This window comes from Cydia splendana, chromosome 11 (assembly GCF_910591565.1).
Source record: "Cydia splendana chromosome 11, ilCydSple1.2, whole genome shotgun sequence".
NCBI lineage: Eukaryota > Metazoa > Arthropoda > Insecta > Lepidoptera > Tortricidae > Cydia > Cydia splendana.
In genome coordinates this window covers 20058285-20071332 of record NC_085970.1, presented here as the reverse complement: position 1 = coordinate 20071332, position 13048 = coordinate 20058285, and the positions used below count along the sequence as shown (strand labels likewise).

The 13048-nt window shown below is 42.5% G+C and overlaps 1 protein-coding gene across 1 annotated transcript; it reads right to left on the bottom strand.

Annotated features, from left to right (window-relative positions):
- Nucleotides 1-1540: 1540 nt before the first annotated feature.
- On the bottom strand, nt 1541-12590 carry LOC134795226 (protein piccolo). Its single transcript, XM_063767058.1, has 8 exons — nt 12483-12590; nt 12122-12221; nt 11844-11963; nt 7885-7988; nt 6975-7178; nt 6183-6268; nt 3977-5934; nt 1541-3709 (listed from the first exon to the last, which is right to left on the bottom strand). The coding sequence occupies exons 1-8, from the start codon at nt 12588-12590 to the stop codon at nt 1827-1829; spliced, it is 4563 nt and encodes a 1520-aa protein (XP_063623128.1). The 3' UTR covers nt 1541-1826.
- Nucleotides 12591-13048: the final 458 nt, after the last annotated feature.

Sequence of the window (13048 nt, the reverse complement as noted above, 5' to 3'; positions counted from 1 at the left end):
GCCTTTATATACTTATAGCGATTATTTACATTGATACCAAATACTTGCCATCACTATATAGCGCGACCAATGTTGTCAACTTCTTGCCTATAGTGTTGCCATTTACAAGAATTACCATGAATGCTATTTATATTTGAATGCGGCATTTAAATTTTACACACTAATTAAAATTATTCATTATCAACTAATAAGTATGTCATAAAAAATTAACTTTAAAATTCGTTATTCACTTATTCAATAGAATTTTTGTGAAAAAAATTCGTATTCAAGTTGACTGATAGCAAATTATTATAGTTTCTATTAGAAACGGCTACGACAAAATTTGACTAAATCTAGTCTAAATGTTTCGGATTATAAGGATGTTGTCACACCACGGACTTGTGCCAATCCGCCGCAGTCTGAAAAATTAAATTCTTCGCTTTTCATCCCGTTTCTACAAACTGACATGGAATTGAATAATGGAAAAATAATCGTCAGATAATAATTCTGACTCGAATGATCCAGAAAATCACGCAGTTATTAGCGTTTTTAGCTGAATTTGTTTTGTTAGATCAAGGTTTGCAAACATCTATAAGTACTCTATCAGAGCAAAATATTGGTCCGACTCTAGGTTTGATCTAATTCGTGATACAATATCGGTTCAGCCCTCTCAAAAATCTCTTTGCCAACTTTTATAAATACGTTATTTTTTAACTATTTGGTCATCAGTATGTAGAAACGGGTATGTAATGCAGTGAAACTGTAAACACAATTAAAGGTTATGTTATGTTGTACAGTCGAAGTTCAAGATATGTATATTTTTTCACCTCATTTTATTTCAATAAGGTGAAAAAATTACCCCAAACTGTACACTGAGTATGACGCGTGTATTTGTACTCTCGTCGATATTAAAATAGGCAAGGGTTCACTACGATGACTAAACTCTATAACCTCACTAAATGGTCCGTATTTAGTATAAGAATTATATATAGATCAGATCAGCAATACGGGACGAGTGGACCCGTACAGTCAACCCTACCCACTACGAGAGGCCAGCTCAGTTTTATACAAATAAATCGAAGTATTCACATGACTAAAGCTAGAAGGCTTGTGACGCCGTCCTGAACTACGATGATGGCTGCTTCTCGTTGCTATTAATCTTATTGTCGTAATAATAATGACTAGAAACTGTGGCTATTTCGATAAATTATGACGACGCCACAAACCCAAGGACTCGGTTACAGTAGATAAGCTTTCGCAGCTTATATTATTGAGCCACTGAAGTATATAATATATTATATTAATTTTTTTCACTATTTAAAGCTCTTAGATTTCATTTTATGCGAGTTGCGAGCTCGCGCAGAATACTAAATAGGAAATAAAAAAAATCCAATCGTTCCTCAGAATATAGACCCTATTTTCAAAGTCTCGCAAAAACGAGGATTCTTTTTTATTCCCCTTAACGCCCGCCGTTAATAATGCTAATAGACGGGCGTATCGGACCGTGGAACCTTGGTACGGTCAGTTTTTCACTTATTTCTGCGTCCTTGACGGACGTACGGCGAACCACCTTCCACTCGATCGGACAAGGCTCACACCGTACTAAGGTCGCGGTCCGGTACGCCGGTCTGTTAAAGCACTAAGACTCGACGTAGCCTGGGCGAGTAGACACAGTATAGGTAACAACTAGTAAACCGGTATAGAGCGACTAAGAATAAGTATATTAAAAACAAAAGCTTCGCTTTTGGCAATCGGTTTAACACCCGGGTCAATGTTTAACACTCACTTGAGTTCGTTAAGGTCACTTGAATAGTGTTAGTCACTATTAAAGTTTTGTAATAAGGAAATTAAATAGTCCACACTTGAACTTTTTCCGCGATCACACACCAGCTGGCTTGGTCGTAGAAGGACGAGACGACGTGGAGACTCTCAACGTATTGCTCGATCAGTTGGTCTAGCTCGCCTCTTTTAAAAACGTGATAGTATCTGTGGTAGGTTACTGCCCCGCCTTCTGAGGGTAAACTGTCTGAACCGTCACTCAGAGAAGGCAGGAGTGGAGCGTGAGGCATAGCTCTAGCTGATGTCGCTGCCGGGGCTGTGTCTTCTGAAGACGACCGCGTTTCCAACAGCTTTCTATCCTTGGAGCACTCGCTGCATGAAGGCAAAGAAGCTAAACTCGCGCAGCCGAGCGAAGCGGTGCTTCCAGTTTTATCTCGTCGACTCCAATCGCTTCCTGCATACGTATCGCTGGACTCAATTGAAAATCCAGACTTTAGCGGCGCTGTGCTGGCACTTGAACGCGACGTGATTGACTCTGGACTTATCTCCATCTTGTCAAGATCGCTCGAGTCAGTCGACTGTCCGACTTTGAGTGACGACCTTTTGTCAGTACTTGTACATAGTGAGTCTACACTTATTTCTGACTCAAGCGAGTACCCAGTTTCGAGCGACTGGCTGGTGTCATACGCTCCAGAATCGATTGTGATCTCAGGGTTACCGTTGCTCGAGCAAATCGCGCTGTCATCGTCTGGATTTTTAGTGTCCATATCAGGTAATTTATCTTCTGTAGATTTTGTCACGTTATATTGGATGTTGGCACAGTTATTTAGATAAATGTCTTCTTCGCTGGTTACTTTCATGCTCTTTTTAAGTTCCCTATATTTGTTTATAATAGGATCGACGTCTTTCGACCTCTTTTTGCTTTTTAGCTTAGTTCCGCATTTTGGGAAAAGTTTATTTATATCTGTCTCTTGCGAGTCGTTTAAGGATGCTATGAATTTTTGTCGCTCTTGAATTTCGGCGCTCAGTTTATTCAAACCATGCATGTCAGTGCCTATTTTACTAATGTATGGATCATCTAGGTGTTGTAAGCTATCAGAGAGCTCGTCGAGAATCTTTTGTGTATTTCTGTCTTCCTCTTCCCGTTTAAGTCTAAGGGAAATACTTTTCTCGCTACTACTACTACTTGGCAAGTCGAAGTCTTCCTCGTTAATCCGCTTGGAGTATTGGTCTATTTCCTGAAGCAATTTCTCGCTAAGTTTCTCAGCGAATTCCGTTAAATGATGACCGCGCTCGTGCCGATCAGCTATCCAATCTTCTTCTTTAGCCAGCATGTCTGATTTGCACGTAATAAGAGGTTCATTCTGTATCCTATTGAAGCTCTCAGATTTTGAGATGGATTTCTCAGAGTCGGTGCTTGACATTGAAACAGAATCGTAAGGTATTCTGGTTGGGCTCCTGTGGCTCTTGCTGAGGTTTTCGTCTAGGGAGCGACCTTCGGGTCTGTTGGGGGACAATCGATTTAGACTCCACGTAGAGTTGCTTGTGCTGCCGAGTTTTGGAGAGCGCTCTTTTGACCTCCTGCCTGGTGAGAGTCGCTCCAGGCTTGAAGAGCTTCCACCACTTGAGCTGGTATGTGACCTGGACTTGTCGTCCAAAATCCTCAAGTCACCAGGAGAGAGTTTGTTAAGGCTCCAGTTGCTACTACTGCTACTGCTTGAAGCCCCTTGGACGATGGCCATCGCTTCACTGCTTTCAAGTTTTTCTAAATGCTTTCGCTTTGATCTCGGGCTGGATTTTATAACAGTTTCGCAGGTTTCGTCTAAAGTAGCAGCGACTTCAGCTGCCGCTTCTAAAAGGTTTTGTGGTGACGGAGATATCGAAGGAGATTTTTCGGACTTTTCGTCTTCTTTCTCATTAATAGGCTCCACTATTGATGGGTTTGGAAGGTCTGCAACAAAGAGGGATCAAGTTTAATAGTTAAAACTTGATGATAAATAAACATGATCGGTAGCCAATCCAAATAAATGGAAGAAGGACTAGTGGACCTATTATATTGGTAAATTAGGATTAAAGTTTAGTCCTAAGGGAGTCTTGTCAGTTTGATAGTTCAATATGAAAAGTTAACCAGTCGCCAAATCATAACACAAAACATAAATAACGGCTGTGATAATATATATAGAAGAGCTCTAGTTTCATATAAATTTTTAAAACTTACCTTTTTCCATTGCAGTCTTTCGTAATTCTTCCGGGACAACACTTATAACGCTGTCGACAGAGTCTGGAGACGACACACCACTCGAATCGCTGTCTACATCATCAGTGGCCGGGTTGAACAATTCCAGAGACATTAGCTTTGGGTGACTCTTGGCTATCGCCTCCGCTTTCCTGTTGCATCGAACTATTGGAAACGGTGGCCTCCTACTGACATTTGCTGCAGGAATTCCTTTATTGAGCATCTCTTTAATTTGCCTTATTCTCTCTTTTCGCTTACGATCTGCCGCCCTTGAATCTAAATTGTCATTAGTAGGAGATTTCCGAGGCTCTTTAGGTTTAAATTGTGGAATTTCGGGCAGTTCTGCAACCGTCTGTAAAGTTATCTTCGGATATGGTTTTACATCCTGAAGAACACGAGGTTTTATTTGATTACTTTCCGCTGTTAGTTTGTGAATCTCTTCAATGTCCCTACTAATTTCAGCTAATAATTCTTTAGTCACATCAGAAGGCGTGGTTTCTTCCTCCTCTTTTATAGGCGGTATTGGGTCAATTTCTTGGTATATTTCTATTGGAGCGGGTATTTTATTTATAATTGGCCGTGGTTCTGGTATTAATACTATCGGCTTGATATTGGCAAGTTTCTCATCTGGCTCCGATTTTGGTGGTGAATTAGGCTGGCTTTTTGACTGTGGTTTTAGAGGAGCGGCGCACACTGCACTCGATGTGGTATAATTTTTAAGACTGTATTGGGCGACTAGTATTTTATTGACAGGCGCTTGGACCGCGCTGGGGGAGGCCGGTGGTCGTATTAAGGGGAAAGCTTGTTTTATCCGCGGAGACGGTAGGCCTGGTGAATTTTTCATTCTAGGCGAGGTCGGTACAGAAGACACCTTTAACCTGGGCGAGGTCGGTCCGGGTGAGAGCGGCGTAGGCGATAATGGATCACCCGAACCGTCCGCTTTGGGCACATATATCACTGACGCGAAACTGTCCTCCGAGTCAACACTAGTGTCACTCTGTAAGCTGCTATCCTTCGACGAATCCGAGCCATCCTCCTTCGAATGCCGCCTTTCCGGATAAGTCCTCTCGCTTCCAGTAGTATTGTCGTTTGGCGTAGGAACTTCGGGTACCGGTCCGTGATTCTTCCAACCCTGCAGCATGCGCACGAACACGGTCACTTTATCTATATTCGTTGTGGACGTTTTGAATTTACTAGTGAGGCCGTTTTTCAGCGACTGGAACTTTTTAGCCGTGTTCGCCGACGTGGAAAATATGGAGTCGCGGATCGAGTCGAGAGCCCCCGGGCGATGGTACAGATACTCCTCGTTGAGCGACGCCTGCTTCTGAATATTCCTCCTCAGATGCTCCTTCTCGCGCAGCCTCTCCACGGACATCAGCTCCTCATTGAGCGAGGTCTGCTTAAAAACTCCAGGCTTCTTGGACGATAACCTGTGCGTGTGGATTTTAAAATTAGGCATCTCCTCCACTAGACTCTTCATGTCGGTAGGCTTGTCCAAATCTTCGTCCGCGTCGTCCTCATTGATAGATTTCTTCTGTTTCACCAGCCGAGGTTTCTTTCTCGGCTCGAGTTCGGGCGGGGGAGGGTCCTCGGGCGGGGGCTCCTCCACGCCGAGGCTCGGGAGGCTCGAGCGGGAGCGGACCAGCGCCCGCCGCTCTATATCGGCGATGTCGGTCAAGCTCCGCGACTGGCGGGCGCCTCGTCCCGGCGGGAGCACCTCGTCGAGGCGGCGCAGCTCGATGGGCAGGTCGGCGGCGGCGGGCTCGGCGCGCGGCCCGGCGCGCGGCGCGCGGGCGGGCGCGCGCCACGACGGCAGGAAGGAGCGGCGCCCCGCCAGCCGCTGCAGCGCGCGCCGCACGAACGAGTAGCACGTCTCGTTCGGCGACGACAGCGACGACGACCCCGGCGACCCCTCGCGGCTCTTCCACGGCTCGGCGTTCCTGTAAGGACAAAGTCGACGTAAAAATTACTTCATTAGTAGGTATTGCAGAAATAAAGATAGAGAGTAAACATTCAAAATCACTTGAAAGTTTCATAGACGTATGGATCATTTTTACCATTAGTCACTTTCCTTGTGAGAAATTCCATAGAATTTCAAATTACCGCCATATATAAACACATCACCATCTTTTAGACTACCTTCTATTAGTTATATTCTATTGAATAAGAATAAATCTGAGATATTTACTGGTCATGGTCGACGGAGAGGAATCTTCGAGGAGCCGGTGTGGGCGGACACAGCGTGGCGGGCCGATGCCATGGGATTAAAACATCCTGAAAATATCATTAATTTACTTAACCGACAGAAAACGGTATCGTCTTGAGTCGTCCCATTAGTTTTTCGTCAAGTTCTTAAATTAGTCCTATTCTGCTTTTGTCACGCATTCTACATTGAAAGCCACCGACGATTGTGACGAATGTAAAGCAGAATAGGACTAATTTAAGAACTTGACGAAAAACTAATGGGATGACCCAAGACGGTACCCAGATAACTTAGATGTACCTAAGCTAATGGAAATCGTAAATAATCAATCACTTTGAGAAAATAGCGATGAATTAAAAAGAGAGTGAGAATAAAACATGATTGCAGATTAAGATCTGTTTTAGATTAGCACGTATAACGATAATTGACTACTTTCCTACTAGTCAAATCAGCTTCTTTTTTAGAACTGTGAAAACGATTTGCTAATATGGAATTTACTTATATGAAAACGTGTACGACGTTAAACGTGACGTCACGGTCAACTCACCTTCTTTTTAGAGCTCCGTACAAAACTTTGTTCACGGATCTCTTATTTTATTTCAAACCGATTCTTTAAATAGAAATTGTGGTTAAAAATAACTGCTATCTATGTTTTTCTAATAGGTAATTATGTGGTGTTTTATTTCGTGGACAGTGTGAAATAATTTATTTTAAGTAAAGGAAAGTACCCAATTTACGCGAGATAGGCCGTCTCTCGTCTCTGATGAAAAAAAGTACCTGGGAATGAAAATTCCGGCCCTCATGCTCCATAGCCCATACAGTCAGCAGCAGCCTCCCTCCGATCCTCGTCACCCTCGCCAGTTCCCGTAACGCCATGGCTCGCCGTTCCACGGTGGCGAAGTGGTGCACCACCGCGATCGACAGCACGGCGTCGAAGGACTCATCTCGGAAGGGGAGGCAGAGGTTGTCGCATGCCACCACCTGAAATTATAATCAGTTCATCCACATGGCAGATAGACAGAACGTTGCTTGAGGAAAACTGTGACTTTACTACAAGCATTTCGCACGCACACTGGCTTATCCGGTTTGAGCCATTCACCGCTCGTCCTCAATTTTTTATATATCTTAATTTTTTTATATAAATTTGGTCGGACTGCAAAAACTTTCAGGCTAAGGTGAGGCCGACCAAGACATACGTCAACAGGTTTAATTTAGCTATTATAAGCCGTTTTTTTTCATTTTGTTTTTCGATAAGGTTTTTTTAATGAATTTTGTACCACTTTTTTGCCATTTGCGCAAAATTTGCTAAGTTAAGCCACGGCCGACCAAGAGCAGTTGATGCTACTAAAAGTCAGCTACCCCTACAGAGTAGGTATTTTCTATTTTATATCAGGTAGCGTTTCATGCAGTCGGCCAACGGACTAATACTTATTGGGAACGGAAAAACGAATAATGCAACAATCGCTTTTGGTTAGAAACCGCCAGTCGGAAGCCATGGCTTTTGGAGTCCTGTACACTCTTGGCGATGATCCGTCGAGAGTGAGCTGTGAGCTACAAGCGGTCGAGGCCAGAAGGGTAGCTGAAGATAGAAAGGCGTGGCGCGAGCTTGTGAAGGCCCTCTGCACTTCTGGGGTGCCTTAGGACAACAACAACCTCATTATCATATTAATTGTATCGTTATCCTTACCTCATTGTCGTGGTGCCGGGCGTGCGCGGTCAGCCGGGTGCAGCGGTCCCCGCCCACCGCGTACACGGACGGATTCACGCTCAGGTACTTCCCGTTACCACAACCTGGAAATAATATGAATAATTGTTAATCTAATCTATGTAAACTATCTAGAGGCGGGTTAAAATAGAGTTTTTTATACGACGCCTATGAACGCCTGCACTCCAGAGGAGATATATGCGCGTTGCCGACCCTAACGTCCCGCACCCTCGTTGAGCTCTGGCAACCTTACTCACCGGCAGAAACACAACGCTAGGAGTAGGGTCTAGTGTTATTTGGCTGCGGTAATCTGTAAGGTGGAGGAATAACATCCGCTGTGCTGTGCGCTACCACACAAAGCGAGATGATATCACAGAGCTCATAGCTCTCTTTTGAACGTAGTTTAACACATTCACTGCCCCCCTACAATGAAACATGGCATGAACATTTACGTAACATATACTTATTAATGTCTATTACTAGTTTTCATGGCTAAAAATTGTTATTAAAAGAAAATAGAACACCCTTAGCACTCCTGTATACAAATATGTACCATAATTTCTTGGTTCTGCGCCCACTCCAAAACCATAAACCCTATAAACAATATAATATATAATTATATTATCCTGTTTATCATAAGGACCAGCGAAATATATTTCTATCGTCAGATGTTGAAACAGGTCAGTTACGTGATAACATTATAACGAGTGGGTGTAAATATCTCCTGGGGATTACAAAGTTGTTTTGCCAACTAATTGTGGAATAAGCCAAGGATGTAATAATTGTTGAGCACCTCAGTTCACTCCTACACAACACCTACACGCTTTACCGACCGAGCGAAGTGAGGGCTGGTCGATCAGGGCGGAATTTTCATGTTTGGAAGATCCGTGGTTGTTAGACGATATCTTCAGTAATCTTCAACCAATAAATAAATATTTTACACACATCGATCAAGTCCCACAGTAAGCTCAATAAAGCTTGTGTTTTGGGTAGTAGACGACGATATACATATATATAATTTACAGTTATATATAAATACGTATATCCATAGAAAACATCCATAATTATATTTAATTACACAAACGGGTCTACCGCGATATAATTTCATTGTTTTTACCTTACACAACATACATATGTGTACAAAACGCGAGAGTTTAAAGTGTTATACATCCATAATTGACACTGCACCTACTTAATCTATCTGGTTAAGTGGTTTCTGACCCATTGGTTGACTGGTAGAGAATGCCTTACAGCTTACAGCATTAAGTCCGCCATGTGTACCTGCATGTATTGTGCAATAAAGATTAATAAATAAATAACTCAGGAACAAATATTTGTTATAAACACTCAATGAGATGCTCTTACCAGCATTCGAACCCGGGACCTCCCGCTTCGTAGGCAGGGTCACTACCGACTTGGCTAGGAGGCCGTTAAAAAACCGATATTCGTGAATTTGTCCATTGCAAAGATTATTCAAACAAAAATGCTATATATTAAATAGGTATCGAAACAGAAGTAGGCAGTGCCTACATTTGATTTGCAATATGACTTACAATTACTCGTAGAATATAAATAATTCACGATTATACATTATTATATTTATTATAATTGTTTTTATAATATTCGTCGGTGTGTAGGTGCCGGGAAGAAATTTGAAAAGGTCAAAATATCATGCGATAATATGCTTTCATAATATTATGAATATATTAACATTTGTTTATGTTTGAGATTGTTTAAGAAGTGTGTAGGAAGTTCAACATAATATTATTCTGACATTTTATTTCGTATACATAGAAACTATACTACAATTTCACCTTCTATTATAAGTATATTTTACATATTTTCTTTTTTAAGTTATATTTAAGTCACGCTCCAGTTTCTTTGTACCTATTACAATTGTATTAATAGGATATAGTTTCTATCCATCTACGTTTGTTGTACGGGAGCCCCACTTATATATTTATTATATTCTGTTTTTAGTATTTGTTGTTTGAAATACATCATCTGTGAAAATTTCAACTGCCTAGCTATCACGGTTCCTGAGATACAGCCTGGTGACAGACAGATGGACAGCGGAGTCTTAGTATAAAGGTCCCGTTTTTACCCTTAGGGTACGGAACCCTAAAAAACTACAGAAAAAAAGCTTTAATCTTATTATAGGCTGAACAGTAACAAATTTAGCCCAATATGTCAAGATAAGAAAGGTTATTGCCCTACGCCTTGACCAAAACAATATCACAACAATCGGGTGCCACCATAAGAACAAGCGGTAGCGGAAGCGGACCGTTGCAAGATCGACTAAGCGCCACTTGCCCGTCCCACTAACCCGGCGTTAACCGGTTAAACCAGGAGTTACCATGGTTACCAGTACAATTTGACACTGTGGTAACGGTTTAAATGCTTAACCCCGAGTTAGTGGGATGGTGCAAGTGGCCCTAATTAATGTTCTTTAAGCCCTTTAGATGTAAGACACAATATTGGCATAATATGTATAAGTAGGTATGTAATGTATGTAGTAGTATTTCACTTGACAACATTTCAATTTTGGTCTCACTTTTGATATTTGACAGGCAATCATGTACAGTCAACTGTAAAAATATGACTGTAGCCAACTTATTCAAAAATATGTCACATGGTTCTTAATTCGCTGACATAAGAGCTATGGGACATATTTTTGAGATTATTTGTGCACCCATATTTTTACAGTTGACGTTGATGTAGATCTGGTGGTTGAAAATGCCGGTGTATTGTGTTATGTACCTATGTGTGCTTGTAAATTTTAGTAAATAACAATTCCTTCTTCTACCACGTTGCCATGGTTAAGCCAAAAATTTTTAAAATAATTGCGCAACTTACACACATTGATGCCTATTTAGGGAATGCAAATCGGTTATTTTTTGTATGGAAATAACCGCGGTTTCGGTTAATAACCGATAATTTCCATACAAAAAATAACCGAAAATAACCGATTTGCATTCCCTATGCCTATTGCGTACCTATACCCTGTATTGTATACTTTACTGACATACTCGTATATGTCGTGCGCACATAGACACTGAAACGATTTCCGTACTATGTGATATCGGCTTGTACCTACTTATTTGCTCTTTTTTCTTAGAAACAGGGTAATTAAGTACTGTAATGTTACGCCCACTCATAACAAAGCTTGTTGGGTTCAAAGGTCAAGCGTGGGAGCATTTGAGTAGAGTTTACTTAATAATGAGGTACCTATTTGGTAAAGGGAATAGAGTATACCTACTTGCTTGTTAGGTATATGAATCTTTCATGATAGCGAGGAAATTTAGAAAAGTTTTCATCATCATCCTGTCCTAGCCGGTTTCGGCCTCGGCGACTGGATATTGGCTAGTAAGAGCGACGATCGTGAGCTCTCAGGTGGCTGACGTAGCCTATTTTTGCGCTGAATGTACGTCCACACTTCCCGTAGGTCAGCACCCCTCCGACAAAATTTTAGTTTATGACCGCAGGTGGTCGGGCCTTTAACTCGTCACGCTTCGCGTCGAGTTCCACTCGCCTCTGCTCTTCAAAGGCTTGCACTTTTATACTCACTGTATGCCTCCACTTCGGCCGATCTTGTGCCGAAGTCTCCCAGTGAGAAAAGTTTTATAGTATGTGTCGATAGGTACCACTAAGGAACAAGAAATTAAAATACTTTCATTTGTAATGTTTCTACCGGATTTGTATATGAGGTGCAAGCACCCACATACAGCTGGTCCTTAGATCAAAGACCTACCCTTAAAAATTGCATATAATCGATACACGAGAAATTGGGTGCCGCCATAAGCGGGTGGCCTAGGTTATGGGTTATGGCGTTAGCCAATTAAGCTGAACACACAGCTGACAAGTTGGGTGTGTTTGAGTATATTTGTAGGTAAGGTAGTATATTTGTAAAGTATAGTAAATAGGTTGCGTGAAATACTGACCGACATCGCAGACAAGGCTGCCAGGGTCCAGGTCGTCGAGGAAGGCCTGCACGCGGGGCGCGGGCGCGCGAGCATCGTCGCCGTCCTCGCCCGCCTGCTCATACACCTGTAATTTACGTGCTTTTAGTTAATAATTAACTGTAAAGTGACATCGAGTGAGCCGACATCTCCAAAATCTTTGTTTCAGGGTTTCGTATTTAAAGGCGCGTCCGGATTTGATAGATCTGGCTGCGTAGCCAACATGCCAATCGCTGCGCTCCGTAGCGTTCGAAACGCACCTGCCACTGTTGCATTAATATGGAAGAGTGATAGAGAGACACAAAGCGTTTCGTTGTCGTAGCGATAGCGATTGTCACCTTGGCTAGGTCGGCTGGGGGCCTAAAAAGCCTAATAGAAGCTTAAATAATGAATGGAAATCAAACGTGACCGTGAATTTCGCAGCATCTGTCATCTCGATACATTTTTCCTTTTCGTTTGGCATTTGTCATTGTCTTCTTAGCTGGGCCCCCAGGACCCAGGACAGCCGAATGCGCCGGCCCGGCTAGCTTAGTTGACAGCTAGCTTAGCTAGTCCCTTAATGTATAAAAGTTACTAATCAGTGCTAGTTACCCGTGTCATTGAAAAGCATCTTTTACTCACCTCATGCACATAGGCACGCTCAAGCGCCGCGCCGCGCGCCGCCGACTCCGCTCCGGCGCCCGCGTCCGCGCCCGCTCCCGCCCCCGCGCCCGCGTCCGCGCCATCCATCACCGCACCGCCATCGCACCACGCTGGAACACAAATGAGGCGTTATCGGATTGTAATGAGCCGTTTTACGACGCGATTATGCCATAGTTTGAGTTGGTTGTAAACATTGCTAGTAACGTTAGCTTATTTGGTTCCAAGCCTATATTAAGACGATAGTGGACAACCGAACCGCTTCTCTACACAAACGTTTAAAGTTAACGTTAAAAAAAGTCAAATCCTGAACTTTAATTATATCCCAAGTGAATTAGAACTTGGCACCCATATATATCTCAAGGGGTCCCTTTGTTTCCCATAAAGTTTTAAGTCATAATGTATTGTTTGTCATATTATCGTTAGTCATAAAACTGAAACCGTTAACTTTTCAGGACTTTCGTAAGGTTATTCTATAGATAGGTTAGGTTAGGTTTGTTTTATGGCAATCCTGAAAAGTTACGCGTTTCTGAGAAAAACCAATTATG

Coding starts and splice junctions, on each gene's coding strand:
- LOC134795226 (XM_063767058.1), bottom strand. CDS start 12,590: ATGGATGGCGCGGACGCGGGCGCGGGGGCGGGAGCGGGCGCGGACGCG. Junction 6,269..6,974: donor GCCGGAATTTTCATTCCCAG/GTACTTTTTTTC, acceptor TGATATTTTCAG/GATGTTTTAATCCCATGGCA. Junction 3,710..3,976: donor AAAGACTGCAATGGAAAAAG/GTAAGTTTTAAA, acceptor TCTTTGTTGCAG/ACCTTCCAAACCCATCAATA.